This window comes from Cucurbita maxima, unplaced genomic scaffold (genome assembly GCF_002738345.1).
Source record: "Cucurbita maxima cultivar Rimu unplaced genomic scaffold, Cmax_1.0 Cma_Scf00027, whole genome shotgun sequence".
Lineage (NCBI taxonomy): Eukaryota > Viridiplantae > Streptophyta > Magnoliopsida > Cucurbitales > Cucurbitaceae > Cucurbita > Cucurbita maxima.
Genome location: NW_019272043.1, coordinates 1,712,786 through 1,735,869, shown reverse-complemented (window position 1 = coordinate 1,735,869; position 23,084 = coordinate 1,712,786). Strand labels below are relative to the sequence as shown.

Genomic DNA, 23,084 nt, shown 5'->3' with positions numbered 1-23,084 from the left:
CTTTAGACTGAAGCTACAGCTTATTCTCAAGCGGGGGATTCTTCCATTCTAGCTGCCTATTAAATCCCCTATCTGTTCTTAGGGTTCATAACCGATGGTGGTCTTATATCAGTTTCCGGTGCAATGTGAGATTCTTAAGAATCAAGCTTTTCTTTTGTGAAAATTTTCCTTTATAACTAATGAAATGCCTGGATTCTTATTTCTAAAATTTGGTAAGTAATACTCATAGTAAACCTGGATTAATTTCTAGCTTTTTTCTTTTAAAACTTTAGGACATTCCGTCTAGAATCTTGGATCGCTCAATACTGTCAAGAAATGAATGAGATCTTAAAGAAAAGAATTTCAATATTCTAGTTGAGATTTATTCATTCAAACATGAGTTTCGTGGGGGTTTAGATTTTGAAACTAGTCTAAAATATTTTAGAAAGAATTTTTGTTAAAATATGATCCCTTAAACGAGTCCATTTATATTTAGTTTAGGAAAATGATTCATGTATTTTACAAATAAAAATATCTAAATATTTTTAGAAAAAGATTGAGAACATTTTAATATTCTAGAGAGTGTCTTGTAATCTCTTATCGATTTGTGTTAGTAAAGAGTGCCAGTGTTTTCCATATAGAGTTGTGTTCAACAATCTAGTATCAGAGCGAGGTTGGCCTAGGTTGTGATCTTTTGGAATTCTTAATATGTTTTGTGGTTGCAGCGCTGTCTAATTTTCCACATCAGAAACGACTTCTTGAGATTATTAGTGAGTGAGTTTCTTTGTGTCATGAATAGTTTGTGACTCTACAAGTTTTGTGTACTTGTTTGGTATTACTGAGGTATTGCCAACATAATGGGTGATTTTCAAATCGTTAGAGGAATCAGGAAATTCAATAACAACTACAATACGTGGGCAACATGCATGATGTTCTATTTACAAGAACATGACCTTTGGAAGATCGTTGACGAGAATAAAACTAAGTCGCTAGAGGAGGATTCTAACGATGCCTTGCAAATGTAAAATCAAATCAGGCAAAGAAATATTTCTCTTGAAGAGCACAATCGAAGAAGAGATGTTATAGCATATTTGTGAGGATAAGACACCGAAAGAAACATGGGACACGTTCGTGATGTTGTTCTCAAAGAATAACGATACAAGGCTACAATTTTTGGAGAATAAACTATTATTAATTTCACAACGTGGCTATTCAAGGGATCCCTAATTGTTTTGCTAAACAACAAGTCTATTCAAGGGACCCCGAATTGTTTCTATACACGATAGTGGTAGCTAGTTACCTTGACATGCTAGATTATTCAGCCTAGGCCTAGCTCGACAGTACTTGTACTATTACTACTTGGTAGGGCACTACTAGAACTAAAGGCATATCGAAAAAGATAAGAGACAGAGGCTCTAGTGAACCATCACATGGCTGCTAGGCTTGATGACCTACTTTAGCCACTCCATGACGTCGTAAAGGTCTTTTAGGTGTTAGGATTTATTAAATCCTTAAAACCTCTTAATTAATTATTTACTTTTTATAATAATGTTTATTAATTTATCAAACCATTTAATATTTTAATATTATCTATGGTATAAAAAATACAAGATTATTAACATAATCTTAAATAGCATATAATTGACATACATGAAACCGTGTTCAAGTAATAACTTAAAGTGACTATAGTATATGGTTAAGTTGAGTATCTTATCTTAGTAACACTATTGATATGACCCATTTTGTAATTGTTACAAATGATTTAATTAAAATGTGAAGACATGTGTGAGTTTGTTTAAAAGTGGATCATGAAATATTTTTTCTCTTTGTAAATCCATTATTTAAAAATATTAATATTTCACACGATAATCATATGCGACTCGATTTTAATCGTGAGTGAATTATAAACTTCTTTAATAGTCCAAAAGGCATCGGCTCTAATTTGTACCGTAGCTCCACGAATCTTCCTCTTAAACTAGAGGTTAGTTTCACAATTTTGAGACTGAATTGCTGAAAAAAAATAATAAAGTCCAAATGCGAAAGATAAGCTTGATAAAGATAAAGTATTAGCATATTTGAAAGAATTTATTGATGGATTACTCATATTTGTTGGCGAATTTGCTAGAAGGAAAGTGTACTAGAAAGCCTAAGGTAAGTGCATTGCAGCTCTTATAAACCAATGGGACATCACATATGGGAAATCTAAATGGAAGAAGTTGGCTAAAGAATGCCTGGCCAACATGGGTTTATTTTCGGATGAGACACGACATGGACTTGAGCACACACGAAGTTGGCTTAGCTAGTGCATATCGAGGCTACTCCACGTCAGTATGAGTGACCTTGAGTAAGTTAGTGATGAATTTGTTGGCTATATCATAATGTTCTGAGAATTGTGGCTTAGTTAAGATTTCATGTTATTACTTGAAATTAACTTTTCAAGTAGTTCGTGGCTTCCCATATGCAGGGCCAATTACCATGTTTATGGAGTACTAGCTTTAAAGGAGTTTTGCTAAGTTTCCCTCCCTAGTGTACAAAGAAAATTGGAGGAACTAACTTCACTCGATGATTATTCACTCACTTTGATTATAGAAAAAATATCTTGATGAAAATTTGAAAGTTTGAGCAAGATTTAGGATATGAAAGGAGAGTGAAATACTAGTATTGATTCTTTCAGTGCATGAGGAGAGACTCCCATTTTCTACTGATCCTTTGAAGAAGTCAGGTCGTCAAACGATTTATAAGGTCGATGTCTCGAAACATGTTCAACTGTAAGAACCTAAGATGAAGCGAATTAATTTATAGGATGGAGAGACAAAAAAATGAGAAATACTACCCCAAATCGACTCCTCAACTTTCGAGATTGCTTTTTATTCGCATTCTCATACCGGAAAAAAAAAATACTTCCATTCGGATCCTCTAAAATTGAGAATCCGCTTGAAGCAAGTCAGAATAATGTTGGCATGATGAACTTAGAAATGCCTTCTTTGATCGCATTTTGGACTCGTTTTTATTTATTTATTTATTTATTTTATGTTTTGACCTTATTATAGGAATTTAAGTTTAGTTTGACCTTAATTATTCAATTTAAATTATTTTTTAGTTAGAAATTGGAACTATTTGATCAAGTTAAGTTCGTTCATATAACTTAATACAATATCGTGAGTCTACCTAGGTTGAAATGAATTTTGAGGGACAGAATCAAGTTAGCTCAAAGGAATATTTAGTAACTTCAACTTATACCAACTAAGTAAGTGACTCTACTATTGGATTCGTTTGATGCATTGTATTATGTCTGATGACGCGTGCTCCGTCGCCCATGCACATGTCATATATATGCATGATATGTTAAGATATGTTGTGTTGTTTGATGTTATGCTATGTTATGTGATGTTATACTATGTTATGTCATATTATGTCACGTTATGCTATGATAAGCTTTGCCATGTAATAAAACTATGTTATTTTGCATGTTGTATAAAGTTGTTATGAAATCAATAAACTATGATACATACACCTCCGTAGAGCACACCATGAAAGCTTTGTTATGTATTACAAAATGTATAGGAATTATGTAAGCATAATTCACAGATTTATCATGTTATAGATAATCCGAGGTTTTTGTGCACTATAAATTATGTCAAGATTATAAGGTATGGATACCTTATGCATATTTGTGTGTCATGTGTATCAGGATACTTCTCGGAGTATGATGAGTATAAACGCGTACATTACGACTTATGATTTTCAACATTTATGTTCACCATGATGTTATGCAAGTCTTTTCCATATGTGGTGTTCAACGAGAGAGTGTTAGCGAGTGTTAGCCCGACGAGCCAAGTCTAGGGGTGTGTGAGCCCGCCTAGTAGGTCCATGCTTCACACGTGGACCATGTGTAGAGAAGTACTATACATCCAACATTGCTCGGACTAGAAAACTACCTACAGTCATACTATGATATTGCATGTGTTTGCATTTTCTGACCCAATAGTTACTTTTGATTATTTCTTAAAATACTCTATGTGGTACTTTTACATTTCAAGTAAAGATAAGACACCCTGTACTTATCACGACATCACAATAAAGCCCTCTAAAGTACATTAATGCTTTATAACATACTTTGCCAACTTTCTTTTTCCCTATTGTGTTGTTGTTCCAATGTAGACAAACACCGACCTTCTTTCTTAGAATCTCCCTAGATGAGATTTAGCTAATATACATTGAATAAAGATGTTATCGATCCTAATCGAGTCAACTCGGCTAGTAAAGATTGACTCCATTTGTGTTCGATTTTAAGCCACCAACGAATATAAAACGAAATGTGTTTAGCAATCTAAATGCCTTAAGAAGTAATGCCAAAGAAACTATTGAGAAACAAAGACGTGATGAAGAAAACATGGTTCAGATGGGAGTGCTTTTGTAGCCAATACTTTACTACTTTACCACCGTCCTCTACTTTTATGGTTGATAATTACATGACCTTTATGACTATTCTAAACTTATTTATTTATTATTATTATTATTATTTTAATTTCTATGGTTTAACCCATAATAATGATTTTAAATTGAGCCAAATTTTATTATATTTTACTTTTATTTTATTTTTCTTTCTGTCCGGTCTTTTTCACTATGGTTCGAGATTCAATGTCTGACAAGATCGAAAGTTCCAATCCTTAACATATTTCAACGATGTACAAGTTCTTTTCCAAGATCTATCTTGTCATCACTCTAACAGTTGCAAATTGGCTTGTGTAATCGTTTTGGAAGAATAAGAGAATTTCAACACAGATGTTGTATGGGACCACAATGATGAAGTTTCAAAACCAACACTTCAACTATTCATATACTTTTCTATATAAGAACGAGTGAGTTCCATAGAGTAAGATTATGTTTATCAATCCTTATTTGAACTAGTCTCCAAAATGATACTCATATTGAATCAGCTATAAAAGTCATTCTCACCGTACATATCATAGGACAAGCATTCATATACAGAAGTTTATAACTCACTCAAAATTAAGATCAAGTTAAATATGTTCATTCTATAAAGTATTAATCTTCTCCAATAACAAATTTATAAGGAGAGATTAAGTATTTCGTGATCAAATGTTATACAAACTCATTGTATAGAATACCCCCATTCACATGTCTCCCTATCAACGATTTGAATTAAATCATTTGTAAAAATTATAAAGTGGATCGAATCAATAGTATTTTCAAAAGAAGGCACCCTACCTTATCCATATATTTAAACTTTTCAGATTATTACTTGAACATGATCTTCTAGTAGGTCAATTATATACGGATAATTTTGAATTTTACACGAAATTGGATAATATAATACCCAATATAAAATTAAATAATTATTTTATTTAAGTTTTATAGTACACAAATCTCGACAAATTTTTAATAAAATTAAACCCGTTTTCAATACTTCTACTATGAGAATGAATCGTTCATTCTCTTCCCGTGACTCGATATCAAAATATGGCCCACCGAGCCTAGGGTGAAAAAAAAATCTACTAATTTAAAATTAATAACTAAAATATAGGTCATCTACCATGATAACTTAGCCTCGTTAATTACTTTAGGGTTTCGAAAAGGAAGCAAAACCTATTCGAAATGTTTATAGATACTAAAAGAATAATGAACTTTAATGGTCGATAGTTATATGACCTTTATTACTACTCTACTTTTCCTTTATACTTTTTTCTTTTCGTGTTCAAACCATTTGTTTTACGCCTACAAACTAACGATATCAACGTGTCTACTCAAATTTAATTTTATCTTTTATATATTCTAACTTCTTTCGGCGTTTATAATCTTTCAATTAAATTGACTAACTAAGAATAAATTTTTGACTCGATTTTTTTAATAAGTTTATTGACTCGAATATTAGTATCGAAGAGTAAGATCAACATATTAGACTCAGCTACTAATATAACTATTTTTTTAGAAGCCGTTGTTATCCAAACTATTAATTTTTATATGAATTGTTTAATAAATAATTCAAACATTTTAAAAAATTGATCTCATAAATTGGGTTTTATATCGATTAATATTTTTGGAATGGAAATTGGTGGGTCCTAAAAAGAAGTGTGAATGTGCCATCTACATCATTATCCATTAAAATTTGAAGCATATTGAATATAGATATAAGCGTTAATGGGCCATGGGAAACAAATTTGGGCCCATAGACCTGAATTAAGAAGAAGTAAAAGACAAATAAAGACCCACAATAGCCCAACCCAGGCAGAATTTCACTGGCTTTCCATATTTAAAGGGTCATTTTAGTAAATTACCAAACCCTACCATAATAATTTTAATATGACCAAATTAGATTTTAAAGTGATTTTGTATATATTATTATAATCTTTCATAAAAAATTAAAAAAAAAAAATGAAAGGATACCCTTTAAAGTGAATGGATAAAAGCTCAAGTAGTACTCGGGAGGAGAAGTAAAAAGGGCATTGCCTCTCAGAGCTTAAAATGTTGAGGGAAAAAAAATACGAGGAAAGGGGGGCTAGAGCTTATAAAAAATAGTACTCTTCCTTAAACAACTCGCCTGCCCTAAAGAAAAGGTGTACTTTTGTATTTAATGGTAGATTATGATTGAATTTGATAGCTTTGATTTTATTATTATCAAAGCATGATGTTTGACCTATGTATTTGTTTGTGAAAATATCGTACGGGTTTGTATGTTTATGATGATATGTAATATGATGTGAATTACGATAGAGAGTAGTAGACGCAAGGAAAACTATGTGTTGATTTTAGAAACATGTCGTCTAGAGGACACGAAAGAGGATGATGTGGAAGGGGACGACATTTGATGAGGAGCCTTATGTCATGGTTTAAATGGATTATACAAAGTTACAAGGTCGGACTTAAACCAAGATTTAAGGTGGTAAATGACTAAAATACCCTATGAGAATTCTAAGATGTTTTCAAGACCTTAAAAGACTCAAAATACTGTGAAAATTTATATAAGACTCAAATATGATATTAAGAGTGAGTATAATATATATTAAGGAGATTAGGACAACTTTGAGATATTAACCAAGAAGAAAAGTACGTAACTACCCCTCAAGACACAAATGACAATATGCTTATGCAAGATTTATACAAGCAAAGAAATGTTTATGATTCATATAGATTAGAGCGTATTTGTTAGGAAAAATTCCTTAATTGTACTTTAAGACTTAACAAAGAATTTTTAGAATGACAACCTGAGATATCTTCTAGAGACTTTCCGATGAGTAGTGCAACACAGTCCTATGACACAAATTACATCGCATTGTATGCATGAAGCATCGAGAATAGGTCATGATTGAGTTGTTCACTGAGCATTGGACCACATAGGTCTCTTAGGGGGGTTTCTAAGGGATAAGAGCTTAAAACTCTGAACCAAGGTCCATAGTACAAAACTAAGTACCAAAAGAGGTCAACCTTAAAAAAATTGTGTTAAAAGAAGAAAACAAGTCACCTTCACGGAAGTGGAAAAGTTAGGAAGTCAGGTTGAATTAAGTATCCAAGGCTTTCTAGCATTAATATTGACACCTTAGCTTTTTCTATTAAGAGCATTAGTTTTGATAAGAGGATTTGATGCGAACATGCAGCTATTTATTGAATACAAGAAATTGATCAAGGTAGCAATGAACAAGAGGTGCACTTTAAGAAACAAAAATTCTCTCAAGTATAGGAGCCAAAAAAGACAATGTTTCAAGATTTCCTCAAGTTTCAATGTAGTAGTTATGTGTAGCTGTCAAGTCTTTTGAATCACTAATGCCCACAACTTGTATAATTTCAATGAACTAGATCTTCGAGAAAGTTCTTAAACTAGTTTGAAATAGTTCAAACAAATTTTAAAGAGAGCAACCGGATAAACCCTTAGCGAACTTAATTTTCTATATAGTAAGCCTTACACAAAGCTCACAATGTATGAGTCTTGGATGATACGTGATTGTTAGTAAAGCTTAATGATATTATGAAGAGATAACTAATTAGAACACTAAAGTCACTCAAAAAGTTAGCATCCTACCTCATAATTACGATAGAAACATGAGATTGTTGGCCTCGTCCATAACTTGAATGACCTAACTCACGTCGTAGATTATGAGTCCTTAAAGGTAGACGATAGCCTAAGGTACGAGAAAAGATCAATAAGAATTTTAGCCTAGAAAGTAGAAGTCTTTTATATTAGAAAAATGGTCTTTAAAAAACAATAAAGCAGAAGAAACTATGTGAAAATAGAGGGAAGATATGAGGGAGAAATACCCCGAGTAATTCTAAGATTAAGACACTTTCTAGAAGAAAGTTCATTTTAGATGTGTATGATGTAATTAAAAAAAAAAACATTTGTCCCACATTGCGTAAAGCTAAGAAGTGGGTGGGTTGGCCTCCACTATAAAAGAGAGGCCCCTCACTTCATTTTATCATCACAATTGAACTGTTCGAGCTAGTCAAAAAGTACACGTTCAGAAGGCTCAAGGCCCGCATTTTGGTTGATCCAGGCCCAGCTTGAACTTGATACGCTCAGACCCTTCCCTCTTATTTTCAATTTTTTTAAAGTGTTTTAAAGTATTTATGCACAATTGGGATGAAGTCAAGTTTAAAGTATTTATTCACAATTGGGCTGGACTCCATAGGGAGAATCAAATTTCAAAGAGCACCATTAAGCTATTAAGCTAGCATCAAGGAGTCGTAATAGCTTCGGCCTAAACCACCAGGTAAGTGGCTTTACTATCGACTCGGTCGAAAGACTTGCTTATGTATGACGACACGTGTCCAGTGGCCGTTGCACATGTCAGTTATATGATGATTTGATAACGTTGTATGAAGATATGAAGACGTACGATGATGAAATGATTTAATATGATGATGTTCTACATTAAGATGATGTGCATGTATTAAATGCCACGGTGCATTATGATGACAAGTTTCCAAAGACTCAACCCTAGTTAATGTTAATGATGATGATTGTATGAAGGTCAATGCATGCATGTTACTTAAAGTAATGTGTGAACGGTATATACGATTGTTTCATAAAAATGATTTAAAAATGAAAATTATAGGGATCTCATGCCTTTTTTGTGTTCATATACATTGGGATATTTTTTCGTTTATGATGATGAGTATAGACGCGTACACTATGATGATAATGGTGGTCATGCCTCGCATGACACTCAAGGGTCTATTGACCTCCAAACGTCGCTACAGACAACTAGTTTGATTATGATGGGTCTAGGGGGTGCAAACCACCTGGGGACCCACACTCGCACATGTGGATCGTGTGTAGGGAAGTATTACACATCTAATTTTGTCAGGAGGCCACCCGTATGATTGTTTTTAATGATAGGTCCCTAGATCATAAGTTACATGTGTTTGCATTCTTGACCTCAAAAGTATGGTCACTTATGAGTATTTATTTAAAATACTTAAGCCGTGTGCTACTTCTATTTCAGGTAAAAGCAAGACATCACTATACGGCTGACAACGACATTGTAATCTGAGACCATGACACAAGCATAGGGTAGATGTGCTTACTTTCCTAGACTTGGGTTAGAAAGAGTGTTTTTCATTTTTACTCTTATTTATTTAATTTAATATCTCGTTATATCGTTTTAAAGATGTTTTCGAACACATAAGTCCATGACATTGTTGTAAGATGAAGTTTATGTTTTATGATGATATTTTAAATGTTTAGTTCTGCCTATGAAGAGTATAAATGATGAAGACAGTAGCGACTCTAGGTAAGTACAAATTTAGGGTCGTTACACCTCATTCCAAGGGTGGTGCTAGTAAAGAGGAGGTTCCCAAGGATATATCTCACATTTTCAGAATAATTACTAAATGTCATCACCCACCTCAGTTGGAAGATGTTCTACCACAATAGAGAACAAGTTATAGTTCCCATGGTGAAAGAGTTTTATGAACCCGTAGACCATTAACTAGTTGTTCAACTACAAACCTTTAATCCTGCCACATTCAATGAAATGGTAGTATTCTTGTCATATGTGCAACTCAAACCAACCTTGGAGACAGGCAACATAGGAGGAACACAGTGGCAAATTTCAAGAGGAGGAGCAAGGAAAATGGTAGCAACAAACCTTGACCTGGAACCAAAGGCAATTTGGCCGAGTCATGATTTGATCTAGAATGTCCAAAGATTCGTAGAAGAAAAAAAAAACATAATAACAAGACAATTTGGTTGAGTGGTCTAGAGCGCTAGATTTAGTCTTTGGTGGTTTCAAATCCCATAGTTGGTCATCAAAGAAATTTAAGTCATGAAATTGATTTTGCTTTTAAAGGAATCATATTCCTTACTTAGATGATGTGTTAGTTAGATTTTGTTATATTTGAGTAGACAATTTGGTTGATTGGTCTAAGGTGTCAAATTTAGGTTCGGGTTCGAAAGGGCATGGGTTCAAATTCCACAAGTTCATTAAAGAACTTTTAAGTTGATTTTGCTTGATGAATCATATGCCCGAGTTAGATGATGATGTTTTAGTTAGACATTGCTAGTATATGCTTGAGTTAGACATCTAGAATTGCTCGAACAAATCAATCCCTAAAAAATTCTAAAATCGATCGCCCAATTATGGATTTTTAGGTTTAAACTTTAACGAGGAAAACAAATTTCTTGAGACCCCGAACTTACTCCACAATCCTTCCTTCACTCACCCATCTCTGTTTCATGAAGGAATCATGACTTGTAAAGGTTTCAAGAAGGTGAGTATTAGGCGCGAAGCTCTCAACAGCAATGCGTGTCTTCTTTTTGTCCAAGGAACCAACCACTTCAATCCAGAAAACTAACTCTTCAGTTCTTTTCAAAATTAATCCACTTCTAGATCGGTTCTCATCATTCTCAATAGTTCTAGAAACTAGCCTCACTAAGGAAGCTGTCAAAGAAAATTTGTAGTAAATTGGATACAAGAAGCTCGAGAACTGAGGCCCCGAACACGGCTAAGAGATAAGTAGATAATTAAGTATTTTTTTAATAAATATTCGTAGAAACCGTATTGAATTTGAAATGAACCTTAAGTTAAGTAGAAACTAAAGGAATATGGAAGTACTAGACCATGAATTGTGAGTAAAAGACCTAAATCGAACGTTTTACTCGAGAATTAAGTAACATTAAAATATCTCACTAAATGAACACAATTGTCCATGAAATTTTAATGCCTAGAATAATATGACATATTAAGGTATACATGAAATTTAGTGGTAATTGGATAAGGATAACTAGCGGTACCAAGTAACGATGCAAAATGACCGTAATGCCCCAATGGTAAACTACATTTGGTTCATGACCCAAATGCCCTCAAAATGTTGTGAAACTTTATAAGAGACCTTATTTTATGATGTTTAAGGATTATGTAAAGTTTTAGAACACCATTGGATGGGGTTGGAAGGTTGAATCAAGTTTTAGCTGGTAAATAGACAAAATGCTCTTAAGGTTCTTTTAGTATATTTCAAGGACCAAATGACCTCCAAATGGTCTAATAATGTAAGTTGATTCCACCGAGACAAGAAAAATGCTAGGTGCCATTCAAAAATAAAGAATCAAGATCCTAAGACTCAGACATCCAAGAAAATCCTACACCTCTCACGGGACAACATGTTCATGACTTAGACTACATCATTTAAAACGTAAGAAACTTTGGATATAGGTTTACAAACTGCATCACTTGGGATGTAAGAAGTCTTGGATGCAAGTTTCAAATCACGCTGCTTGAAATGTATGAGACATTGAGCATAGGAATTTAGACTATGCCCTGGAACGTATGAAGCCTTGGCCATAGGTTTTCAGACTACATTACTTGTAACTATGATGTCTTAGATGCAGGTTTCAGACTAGACTATTTGGAACGTAAGAAGCCTTGGACGTAGGTTCAGACGGTGTCCTTTAGAACACACAAAGGCTTGGACATATATTTTCAGGTTCATGTTTTGTACCGAACTCCTAGAATAAAAAACAAAAAACAAAATCAGTATTTTAGATGTAAAATATTTTTTATATTATTATTCTAATATTTTATTTTTAATAATTTGAAAATTACATTACAGCTTTGGGTTTCTTATTTTTTTAAAAAAATTCCTATAAATTTCGGCTTGTTCAAAGCTTGTTCTCACGTGTCCGGCATGTGCAGTAGGGTTTAAGATCTTCTTCTTCTTCCTCGTTTCCGTCTAAACCCTCTCTGTACCAATTGCAACAGTGACAATGGAATGGCTTCTTCTCTCTTTCAAACCCTAATTCCTGAATCCACCATTGTGTTGTTATTCTCAATTACCCTAGGATGAGGCTCTTCTCCTCCTCAACTTTCTCGCTTTCTTCTCTCTGTTCTTCTTCTCCACCGCGCGCCCTCTTGCTTCACTTTTCTCATTCAGCTTCTTTTTCTTCCAGTAATTACTCTTTCCCTTCCTCATCTTCTTCTAGGCGCTACGACGAAGAGTCTCGATATGTCAGGGTTTCGGTTTGGTGGGACTTCGAGAATTGCAACATTCCTGCAGGTGTTAACGTGTTTAAGGTCGCCCATTTGATCACTGCCGCTGTCAGGGCCAATGGTATCAAAGGTCCGGTTCAAATTACTGCTTTCGGTGACATTTTGCAGCTCTCAAGGACCAACCAGGAGGCTCTCTCGTCTACTGGAATTAGCCTTACCCACATTCCTCAAGGTTATTTTATTTTTTTGTTGCAACACATTTGTTCTTTTTATGTATATTCATATATTATTAGAATCGATTTCCATTGTGAAGAAAGATTTCATTTGAGGATTCTTCGGGACTGCATAGACTTCGCCATTTTTCCTCCAAATTTATTGTTTGAACTAGAAAAATAATCTATATTAGTCGTATGACGTTGGGAGTTTTGTATTTTTCTTGAGCGTGTGAGTGGTTTCCTTATCTTCTCATATTCTCTAGTATGATTTAAATGCTGTAACCTATACTCTTAGTAGCTTAGGTAGTTAAAAATTCTATTTAATACTTGATTTATGTGTCTCAATTTTGTGGTGGAAAGCTGCGTTAGGATGCTGAATGAGCGAATTGATTAGAAGTCTGTATAAAGTTAAGTACGTTGCCTAAGCATATATAATCATACATTTCCCCTTTAGGCTTGTAATGATCCAACATAAGCTGGGGCGTTTACAGAAAACTTGTTCCCTTGCCAAAGGATAATATGAATACTTGTACCCATCAATCATCATGTTCTTGAGGTAGTTATCACCTTACACTTGAGTGCTTCATATTATGGTTGCATGGATTGCTGTAAATATTCAAGTTATGTGTTGTGGAATCTTCAGAGAATCATAAATCAATCAATCCAGATTTAGTGGCTAGTTTTCTAGAATCAGTGATTAATGTAAAGCAATTTACATAAGAATTTGTAATTTGTTTGTCTTGGTAAAACTTATCGAAGAACTTCACCTTGTAATATTTTTTCCAATGTAGGTGGTAAAAACAGTGCTGATAGGTCTCTTCTTGTAGATCTCATGTGTTGGGTTTCACAAAATCCTCCACCAGCACATCTTTTTCTAATTTCTGGTGACAGGGACTTCGCCAGCATTTTGCACCGCTTAAGAATGAATAACTACAATGTGTTGCTAGCAAGCCCTGAAAGTCCTCCTGGTGTTTTATGCAGTGCTGCAAGCATCATGTGGCATTGGAATGCTCTGATTAAAGGGGAAAATCTAGTCGGAAGGCATTTTAATCAACCACCTGATGGACCGTATGGTTCTTGGTATGGCCATTATAAAGTTCCTCTTGAAGACCCATTTCCAGTTAATGAGCAAGCATCTTCTATTCGATCCGAGGAGGTTTCTGAGATCAGTTCAGATCCTAAGCCTCTTTCCATTCCAAGGGCAGTCATTAGGGAAATACGTTACATTTTGAAATTATATCCAAAAGGAATCTCCATTACAGATCTCCGATCAGAGTTGGGAAAGAGTAAAATATCTATAGATAGGGACTATTATGGTTACAAAAAGTTTTCACGCTTTCTATTGTCAATGCCACATATTTTAAAGCTTCAAACAAATGGTGATGGCCAATTGATCGTCCGAATTGTCACTCCAAGGACCATAGAGCCATTTGAGTCCAGTAGAGGTACATCTGATAATGATGGCACTGAAGAGCAGGATCGTAATCTGATTGCAAAGTTAAACAATAACGATTCCTCACCAGAATCGACGAGTGTACCACTCGTTCGATCTAGTGAACTAAATGCTCAAGACAGGCCAGAGAAGGTGCAACCATCTTATGAATTAGTCAAGTCTACTGGTGAAGCTATGGGAGGGGAACCATCAACATGGCCGGTTTCTGAGTCACGTGTTCTGGAAGATTCAAAGCAGACTAGTAAATTTGAAGCTGACAATAATGTGATTCCTTCAATTGAACAGCATTCTGAGGCCAAGACGGGGTTTTTTAGAAGAATATGGAGAAGGTTTGTTGTAGGTAGCAAAGACCATAATTCTGAAAATGGAAGTCATCACATTTCTGAAAAATGTTCCACATCAGATGATGCTTCTAAGCAGAAAAGTTGTGGCCATGTGACGAATTATTCTAATCAGAACCTTGGAGAAGCAAAAAGTGAAGGAAAAACTGTAAAGCCAATGAGTCAAGATGCTAATTCAGTGCGTCCAGTTTCAAATTCACCTGATCGTGAGCCTGCTAAGCTTCAAAAAACAGCTGTAGTTGCTAGTGCATATGATGATAAATCAAGATCTAGGCCAGGAGCACTTAGTAGCATTAGAAATTGGTTCAAGATTCGGGAAAATGATACAGAGACTGGTAAAGAAAGCGAGCACTGTTGCGAACAGAACCAGTTAAAAAATGAATGTGGGAAACATCGACTTTTTTCCAGCAATTCTTTTTGGCAGGACATGCAATCCTTTATTGAAACACCTAAAGGAGTGGAGCTCATTTTGCAGTCAAAAACCAGGTTTGATATATTTCTTTTTATGTTTTCACATATTTTTTGCACTCTCAGTAATTGAAACTGTTGGATTTCTGCCCATTATATGGCTTGTGTTGACTTTCCCCCGAATATAGATCAAGCTTTTGAAACAATTGATCGAGCTACAATTTACTTCCAACTGTACGTTATATAATTAAATTTTTTTAAACCTTTGTATGTATGATATTATAGGATTTACAACTTGTAATTTTGTTTTCTGCTGACTTGCTTCAGGTCAGAGATGGCTCAGAAACTGCTAGAGGGAGGACCTTTGGTTCTTAAATCCTTAAGCTCTAGCGAGCTCTTTGACTTTATAGAATCGTTAATATCAGATAAGAAATGGCTCGTGGAATGCCCCTCTGAAACAAATCCTTTTAAGGTCACTCTCTCTACTGCTGAGACAAGCTCTTGCACGAAACCCCTGCATCGTGCAAATGGGTTGACATCAATCTTTATGAACAAAGTATCACAGCCCAGTTTACAGGGATCTTCAGAACATGATTCAGATTCAGATAAGAAAAATGAAAATATTCCTCAAGCTGGAATTTCTACCACTATGACTAAAAGCAAGTTTCCAGAGAGGACAAGAAGTGAAATATTATGCGACTGTCAAAATCTTGTGGACGCAATCTTGAGGGAACACCCAGAAGGATATAATATGGGGGCTTTCAGAAAACTGTTTCTTGAGAAGTACGGATATCATCTTGACTTGCAGAAGCTTGGTTACCCAAAGTTGGCATCCCTGCTACAGATAATGCCTGGAGTGACAATAGAATCCACTTTTATAGTTCCCACCGGTAAGGTCCCAAAGGTTTCCCATGTTGTAGCAAACTCTGATAACGAATCATCTGACCTGCCTCGAAAGGATGATGATTTTGAGTCAACATGGGAAGAATTAGGTCCAGCATTCACAGATTGCAGGAGCAGAAACGAAGATGAATCGACATCGAGTAGTGAAACAGCAGAAGCAACAGAAAAACGACCAAAAGTTTGTTATGAACCTGTGGTTTTAGAGGATGAATCATCAACAGAGTCTGATGGAGAGTCTTGTCCTACTACACAGAGATCAGCAGAGCAAGCAAAGCCACAAACAAATAAGGAAGAAAGCCCATTACTACAGATCCTTGATTCATGGTATGGCAACAAAGAAGACATTAGTAGCAAAAACAAGTCGGAAAACAGCGACGAGATGAACGGTTGTTTTGAAAATAGTTTGAAGGTCTCTAGTTTAACAGCCAAAAATGAAGCAAATACAGGAAGCTTTGCTCAAAAGCATAGACATCAAAAGAACTATTCTTTTGTTTTAGACACGGATGAAAATGACAAAGAAAAGCTGATTGATGGGATTTTGGGTACCTTGAAGAAATCGAGCAAGTCCCGGGTACATGACTGATTTGGTTCCGACCTCGAGCATGAAGGAGATAAGAGATATGTTGAGCTTCCTACATTTATATATATATATATATATATATATATATAATTATTAGTATTCATAGCGATGCATCAATTTTTTTCAAAGGGAAACAGTTTTGGGTATTTCAGAAATGGTATAGAGCATAAGTTTCCAAATTCACAAGTAATTTTAGTGTGTGTAAGCTTAGTTTAGAAGGCTTAGATTTGAAGCTTTCTTAAATTAGTTTTTATTTGTGGTAGGGACTGAAATTCATTCTCCATTTTGCGGATGTATGTTGATGGATTGATGCGTTTATATATATATTCTTTTTATAAGTAGTTGGAAATTTTGTTGAATTAGTTAATAACTTATTTTCAATTAATATAATTCCACTTTCAAATTTGAATGTCAATTTCGACTAGTGAGTGTGAACGTGTATCTTAAGTCTTTCAACGTACTCAAATGTCACATCCAAAATATTTTGATACCAAGGATCACACTAACACATCTACAAATAGAAATTAAAATAAATAGATACAAAGATTTAAATAGGTCGAGAGAATAAATTTTGCTACATGCCGGCAACCAATAACTAATAACTAATTGAGAGGAGATAATAGATCTGAAATGGGTAGCAGTGAGATAAGGTTTGAGAAAGCAAATTGAATGGAATTAATATATCTCACCAACAACTTGTTGGCATTGAAGGGTGTTAGATGAAATCCATCCACTTCCCAACCAACCACATACATAATATTGCCTATTTAGGCTCAATGCCACTTTACACTCAACTCACCACTCTCAAATGGCCAAATCACCCCAAGATGAACATCCAAACAAGGCTTTCGGATGGGCTGCTCGGGATTCTTCTGGGTTACTCTCCCCCTTTCATTTCTCTCGAAGGTATTTTAACACCCTTTTAATGAATATTTTGTTTTTCGGCGTGCGATCTTACAATCCACTCAACATTTTTGTTGACACTCGTTTGTTTCTCTAATCGATGTGGGACACCCAATCCACTCACCTTCGGGACCTAGTGTCCTTGCTAGTACACCGTCTTGTGTCCACTCCTTTGGAGCTTAGCTTCCTCTTGCACATCGTCCGGTGTCTGGCTCATATACCATTTATAACAGTCCAAACTTACCACTAACCGATGTTTAACCAGGGTCTGATTCCTAACCTCTTATTCAGTCACTTTTCGTGCTTTTAAATCATTATTAATTTTGTTTTGGTAGAGAAAATGGTGGCGATGATGTGAGTATCAAAGTCCTTTACTGTGGGGTTTGCCATTCAGATCTGCATCTGCTGAAGAACGATTGGGGTGTCACAGATTATCCAATAGTCCCAGGGTACGTTACAAAAAAGCAATAAAAACATGGTGTGGTGGCAAAATTTGATATGAAATATGGGATTGATGTTTTTCAGGCATGAGATTGTTGGTGTTGTGACTTCTGTTGGGAACAATGTGAACAAATTCAAAGTGGGCGATCAAGTAGGGGTAGGTGTCATAGTTGGATCTTGCAAAAGTTGCCAAAACTGCGAACAAAACTTAGAGAATTACTGCCCCAAGTTGATATATACTTACAACGGACATTCATATGATGGAGCAAAGACTTACGGTGGTTATTCTGATAGCATCGTCGTCGATCAGCATTTCGTTCTCCGATTTCCCGACAACTTACCCCTTGATGCCGGAGCTCCACTTCTGTGCGCTGGAATCACAATCTATAGCCCTATGAAATACTATGGAATGACTGAATCTGGTAAGCATTTGGGTGTGGTTGGACTTGGTGGGCTTGGTCATGTTGCTGTTAAGTTTGGTAAGGCATTTGGATTGAAAGTTACTGTCATTAGCACGTCTCCGAGAAAGAAGGAGGAAGCTATCAACAGGCTTGGTGCCGATGCTTTCGTTGTTTCGAGTGATCCTGCACAATTGAAGGTTCGTTGTTTCAAGCCTAAGGGTTTAGGGTTTGGTTGAAGTCTTAACTAAGTCTCTTAATGTGAGATCCCACATCAGTTGGGGAGGAGAACGGAACACCCTTAGGGTGTGGAAACCTCTCTTTAACAAATGTGTTTTAAAAACTTTGAGGGTAAACCCGAAAGGAAAAGTCCAAAGAAAACAATACTGCTAGAAGTAGGCTTGAGTCATTACAAATGGTATCAGAGCTAGACATCAAGTGATGAGCTAGCAAGGAGGCTGTTCCCTGAAGGGGGTAGACACGAGCGTTGTTTCCCAAAGGGGGTAGACACGAGCATTGTTTCCCAAAGGGGGTAGACACGAGCATTGTTCCTTGAAGGGGGTAGACACGAGGTGGTCTGCCAGTAAGAACGTTAGGTCCCGAAGGGAGTGGATTTGGTGGGGTCCCACATCGATTGGAGAAAAGAACGAGTGCTAGCTAGGAGGACATTGGACCCTGAAGGGGGTGGATTGTGAGATCCCACATCAGTTGGAGAGGAGAACGAAACACACTTTATAAGCGTGTGGAAAGCTCTCCTTAGTAGACGCGTTTTAGTAGGCGCGTTTTAAAACTTTATAATGGTTGTTGATTGTGTGCAGGCTGCGATGGGGACGATGGATTACATTATTGACACGGTATCAGCTATCCATGCTCTTGCTCCATTGCTTGGTCTGCTAAAGCTGAATGGAAAATTGGTGACTGTGGGGTTACCTAACAATCCACTAGAACTGCCAGTTGCTTCGATAGTATTCGGTAGGAAGATGGTTGGTGGAAGCAACTTTGGAGGGCTGAAAGAGACACAAGAGATGTTGGATTTCTGTGGTAAACATAACATCACAGCGGAGATTGAGCTGATTCGTATGGACGATATTAACACCGCCATCGAACGCCTTGAGAAAGCCGATGTTCGATATCGGTTCGTGATTGACATTGGAAACTCCTTCAAATAGATGCTAAATCTTTGGTGAATATGCCTTTACTCTCACGTTTGTAATGTTTTGCTCTATCATGCTGAACTCAAACGTTTTTATGCTCATAATATTATTTGTGGTTCATCTTTTGTTGGTGGAACAATTTTCTTGAACCTCCTAATAGTATTTGTGGCATGGGAGGTTTAATATGGTTAATAAACTAAACAGAGTGATCACACAAAAAAAAGAAAGTTGAGCCATAGGTAGAGATATCTACAAGGTGAGGTGGGGGTGTCACGGTAGTATATTTTTAAACGTGTGACATCGTGATCTTGACACGCTTATGACTAGGCTTGAGGAGAATCCAAGCCCCATATTCATTTTTCGCCTAGTTTTGTGACTTTGTCCAACCTTAGGAGAGGTTTGTTTTTGCCTGCCATATACAACTTGTGTGGAATCCAAAATTATTCGGCCACACACGGTGCCTTCCCGTGCATTTTCAATCATTTGCGACCAAACTAACTTGCCTCTACATTAGGCCAAGCCATGCGCCTCAACCTTGCTTCTACTCAGGGCCAAGGTCTCTCAACACAAAGTTGCATCCCAATATCATCTAGGCTCCCAATTAGTATGACCCATATGTCTTGACGCCATCACTGCTCACTTAGTCATGCTATTGATATTGGGCCCACGTCTTCATAATATCAATGTAGACATCTTGAAAATCCATCCATCCAAATTCTATCAAGACGTTGGGCCCTCTCGTGTCCATGTAATATCATTTATGAATTCCTTACAGAATAATGAGTGCATGATTCAACCTTTGACACATGGACTGGAGCCCAATGTTGACAGACTCGCGTCGTTCGACATTGTTCTTGAAATACTCATTTCAAAAGAAACCACTCAAGACACTCGTCTCACAACTCTCACTCTCACTATGACACACATATATGCCACATGGTAGCTTGCTTAGCCTATAAGGCCTAGGGGTGGTGGAGAGCTAGCACCATGGTTTTTATAGTACATTTTGAGTCGTTTTCCGTCTTTCTTAGGTAGACGTCATTTTGATAAATGGTCATATGTTGTCGCGGAGTGTCGTCCAGTGTCCAATTGACTTCACATTTTGCGAGCTTTCGTATTTCGAATGGACAGACTTGACTCCAGAACCACATACCAAAATTTTCTCTGGAACCTCAAATTTTGAGGTTAAGACCTAGGCCCTACCCGACCCTTCAACAAGCCTATCTCTAACACTGATGTCTACTCGCTCTCCCTATCTTTCATATGTCTCACCTCTCTTCAATGCACACATAATATAGAGTGTTGGTTGAGGCACCGTCCTCCTCAGTCGCATTATGACACTCAGCTGTCTTGGCCCTCACAAGGTCAGATCGACGTCGCTTTGTTTATTGTAACGTGCATCAAAATCTTTCATATAACAAAAATAATATCTTCCCTATAACAGTAATATTAGAAAATGAGATCTTAATAATATATATATATATAATCAAACTTTCATTACAAATAAATTGGTGACACCAGCCTAAGCTCAGGTAGGTGACCTTACTATTAGCATGGTTATATTTGATGTGTGTTGAAACGTGTCCCGTAGTTTTGCATCTGTCATTTATTTGATATGTGTAAATTGTTTATGAATCGATATGACTATGATATGATAGGATATGTATATGTTGATATGTGAATGGTATGATAACTCTTACAGTATAATGTGTTCAATGATACGTTTGAAATAGGATACAAGAAGGATGCGATAAACGTAATGTAACGATATGACTAAGATATGTTCATGAAACGATTTGGTTAGGTTATGTATGGAAAACGATATGGATATAATAGATTGACAAAACGATATGGTTATGCTATGTATAGAAAACGATATGATTATGATATATGGATAAAACGATATGATTAGGATACATTTAGGAAAATATATGACTAAGGTATGTTCATGAAATGATACAACTATGAGGTGTATAAGGACGATGAGGCTATGACAAGTTTAGGAAACGATATGACTATGAAGTGTTTACACAAGGATATGATTATGATATGAAAAGTGAACGACGGATATATATATGTTGTAATATGTATGATATATGTTATGGTACGATATATGTGATAAGTTGTTATGATATATTATGATACGATATGTTATGGTGTGATATGTGGAAGGCATACACAGGTTATATTATATAACTGTTGTGATATATGATACGGTATGATATGTACACAGTGAGAATTGATATGTTGGAAATATGGAAAAGTTATGATATGTGCATAGGGTATATTTGAAATCATGGAAATGTTATGATATAATATATGTGTGACATGAATGATATGATTGACATGTTATGATATATGTGTGACATGAATGATATGATTGACATGCAAAACGATGAACTAGCATGAAATACAATCCCGACATATGCATGCAAGATAAGATAAATGATATGATATGAAGGAAGATGCAAGCGGGGTTGTATTAAATGTGTGATGTCCCAGAACAAACACCGTTTATAAGGGTGTGGAAACCTTTCACTAGTAGACACGTTTTAAAGCCTTGTGGGAAAGCCCAAGAGAACAATATCTGCTAGCGGTGGATCTGGGCCATTACAAATGGTATCAGAGCTAGACACCGGGCGATGTGCCAACGAGGAGGTTGTTTCCCAAGGAGGGGTAGACATGAGGCGGTGTGCCAGACGCTGTGACCCAAAGGAGGGTAGATTTGGCGGGGGTCCCACATCGATTGGAGAAAGGAACGAGTCCTCCCAAGGATGCTGGGCCCTGAAGGGGGGAGGAGAACGAAACACCCTTTATAAGGGTGTGGAAACCTCTCCCTAGTAGAGGCGTTTTAAAGCCTTGAGAACGAAACACCCTTATCCGCGTTTTAAAGCCTTGAGGGGAAGCCTGCGCGGTGGGCCTGGGCCGTTACACGTTATAAATACTATAACGATCCTAAATTTCCACATATCTAGAGTTGCCACTTATATCTCATGCTCATCCATGATTTAGGGACCTATTTCTAAACATCATAAGGGAGGCCTCCACTCTCGGACAAACTGGATGTGTAGTACTTCCCTACACACGACTCACACGTGCGAGTGTGAATCCCCGGGGCGCTCGCACGCCCCCTGGACCCTCTGGTCAAGCTAATTTGTAACGACGTCTGGAGGTCAGTGGAACCCCGTAGTGTCATGCGCCTCATGAACACCCTCATTTGTGTGCATTCGCACACATCATCGTACGGTGCGCATCCGCACTCATCAGCTCTAGAGGAAGTGACCCTATGCTTATGAACACACAACCCTCTAGCCCTATGCATATTGAATCGACTACCAAAGCTATTATCCCCCATGCAAATCAAATGACAAGCGCTTCCGAGCAGGAATTCATAACTCATTTAAGATTAAAATCAAATCAAATATGATCATCTTAGGAAATATTAATCTTCTCAATTAATGGATTTATAAGAAGAGATTAAATATTTTGTGGTTCAATTTTATACAAATTCATTGCATAGGATACCCTTACTCACACATGTCTTCATATAAACGATTTAATCAAATCATTTATAACAATTACAAGTGAACCGTATCACTAATATTACTAGTATAAGACATCAATCAAACCTTATTCATGTACTAGACCATTTAATTTATAACTTGAACATGATTTTTCTATTTGACAACTATATACCGTTCAAGATTACGTTAATAACTTTAAAATGTTGTATAGATAATATTAAAAATTTTCATATAAAAGTATTTTTTTTAATTTTTTAAGTGAAATAGTACTTTTTTAATTTTTTTAAAATTCAAATATATTAATAATTTTTCTCTTCCTTTTTTTTTTTTTTTTTTTTCCCT

At 36.1% G+C, this 23,084-nt stretch overlaps 2 protein-coding genes across 3 annotated transcripts; both read left to right on the top strand.

Annotated features, from left to right (window-relative positions):
• The first annotated feature begins 12,134 nt into the window (after window positions 1-12,134).
• LOC111499848 lies at window positions 12,135-16,689 on the top strand. Of its 2 annotated transcripts, XR_002721016.1 has the most exons (5): window positions 12,135-12,654; window positions 13,429-14,917; window positions 15,167-16,390; window positions 16,433-16,628; window positions 16,665-16,689. XR_002721016.1 is itself a non-coding variant. In XM_023151545.1 (3 exons), exons 1-3 carry the CDS (start codon window positions 12,276-12,278, stop codon window positions 16,323-16,325), a joined length of 3,027 nt encoding a protein of 1,008 aa, XP_023007313.1. In that variant the 5' UTR covers window positions 12,135-12,275; the 3' UTR covers window positions 16,326-16,627. The 2 variants fall into 2 exon arrangements, 1 of the variants encoding a protein (XP_023007313.1); XM_023151545.1 differs by lacking the exon at window positions 16,665-16,689 and having other exon boundaries at window positions 15,167-16,627.
• Window positions 16,690-17,092: 403 nt separating this feature from the next.
• Window positions 17,093-19,348, top strand: LOC111499888 (probable mannitol dehydrogenase). The gene is made up of 4 exons (XM_023151607.1): window positions 17,093-17,228; window positions 17,561-17,674; window positions 17,751-18,264; window positions 18,883-19,348. The coding sequence occupies exons 1-4, from the start codon at window positions 17,131-17,133 to the stop codon at window positions 19,231-19,233; spliced, it is 1,077 nt and encodes a 358-aa protein (XP_023007375.1). The 5' UTR covers window positions 17,093-17,130; the 3' UTR covers window positions 19,234-19,348.
• The last annotated feature ends 3,736 nt before the right edge of the window (window positions 19,349-23,084 follow it).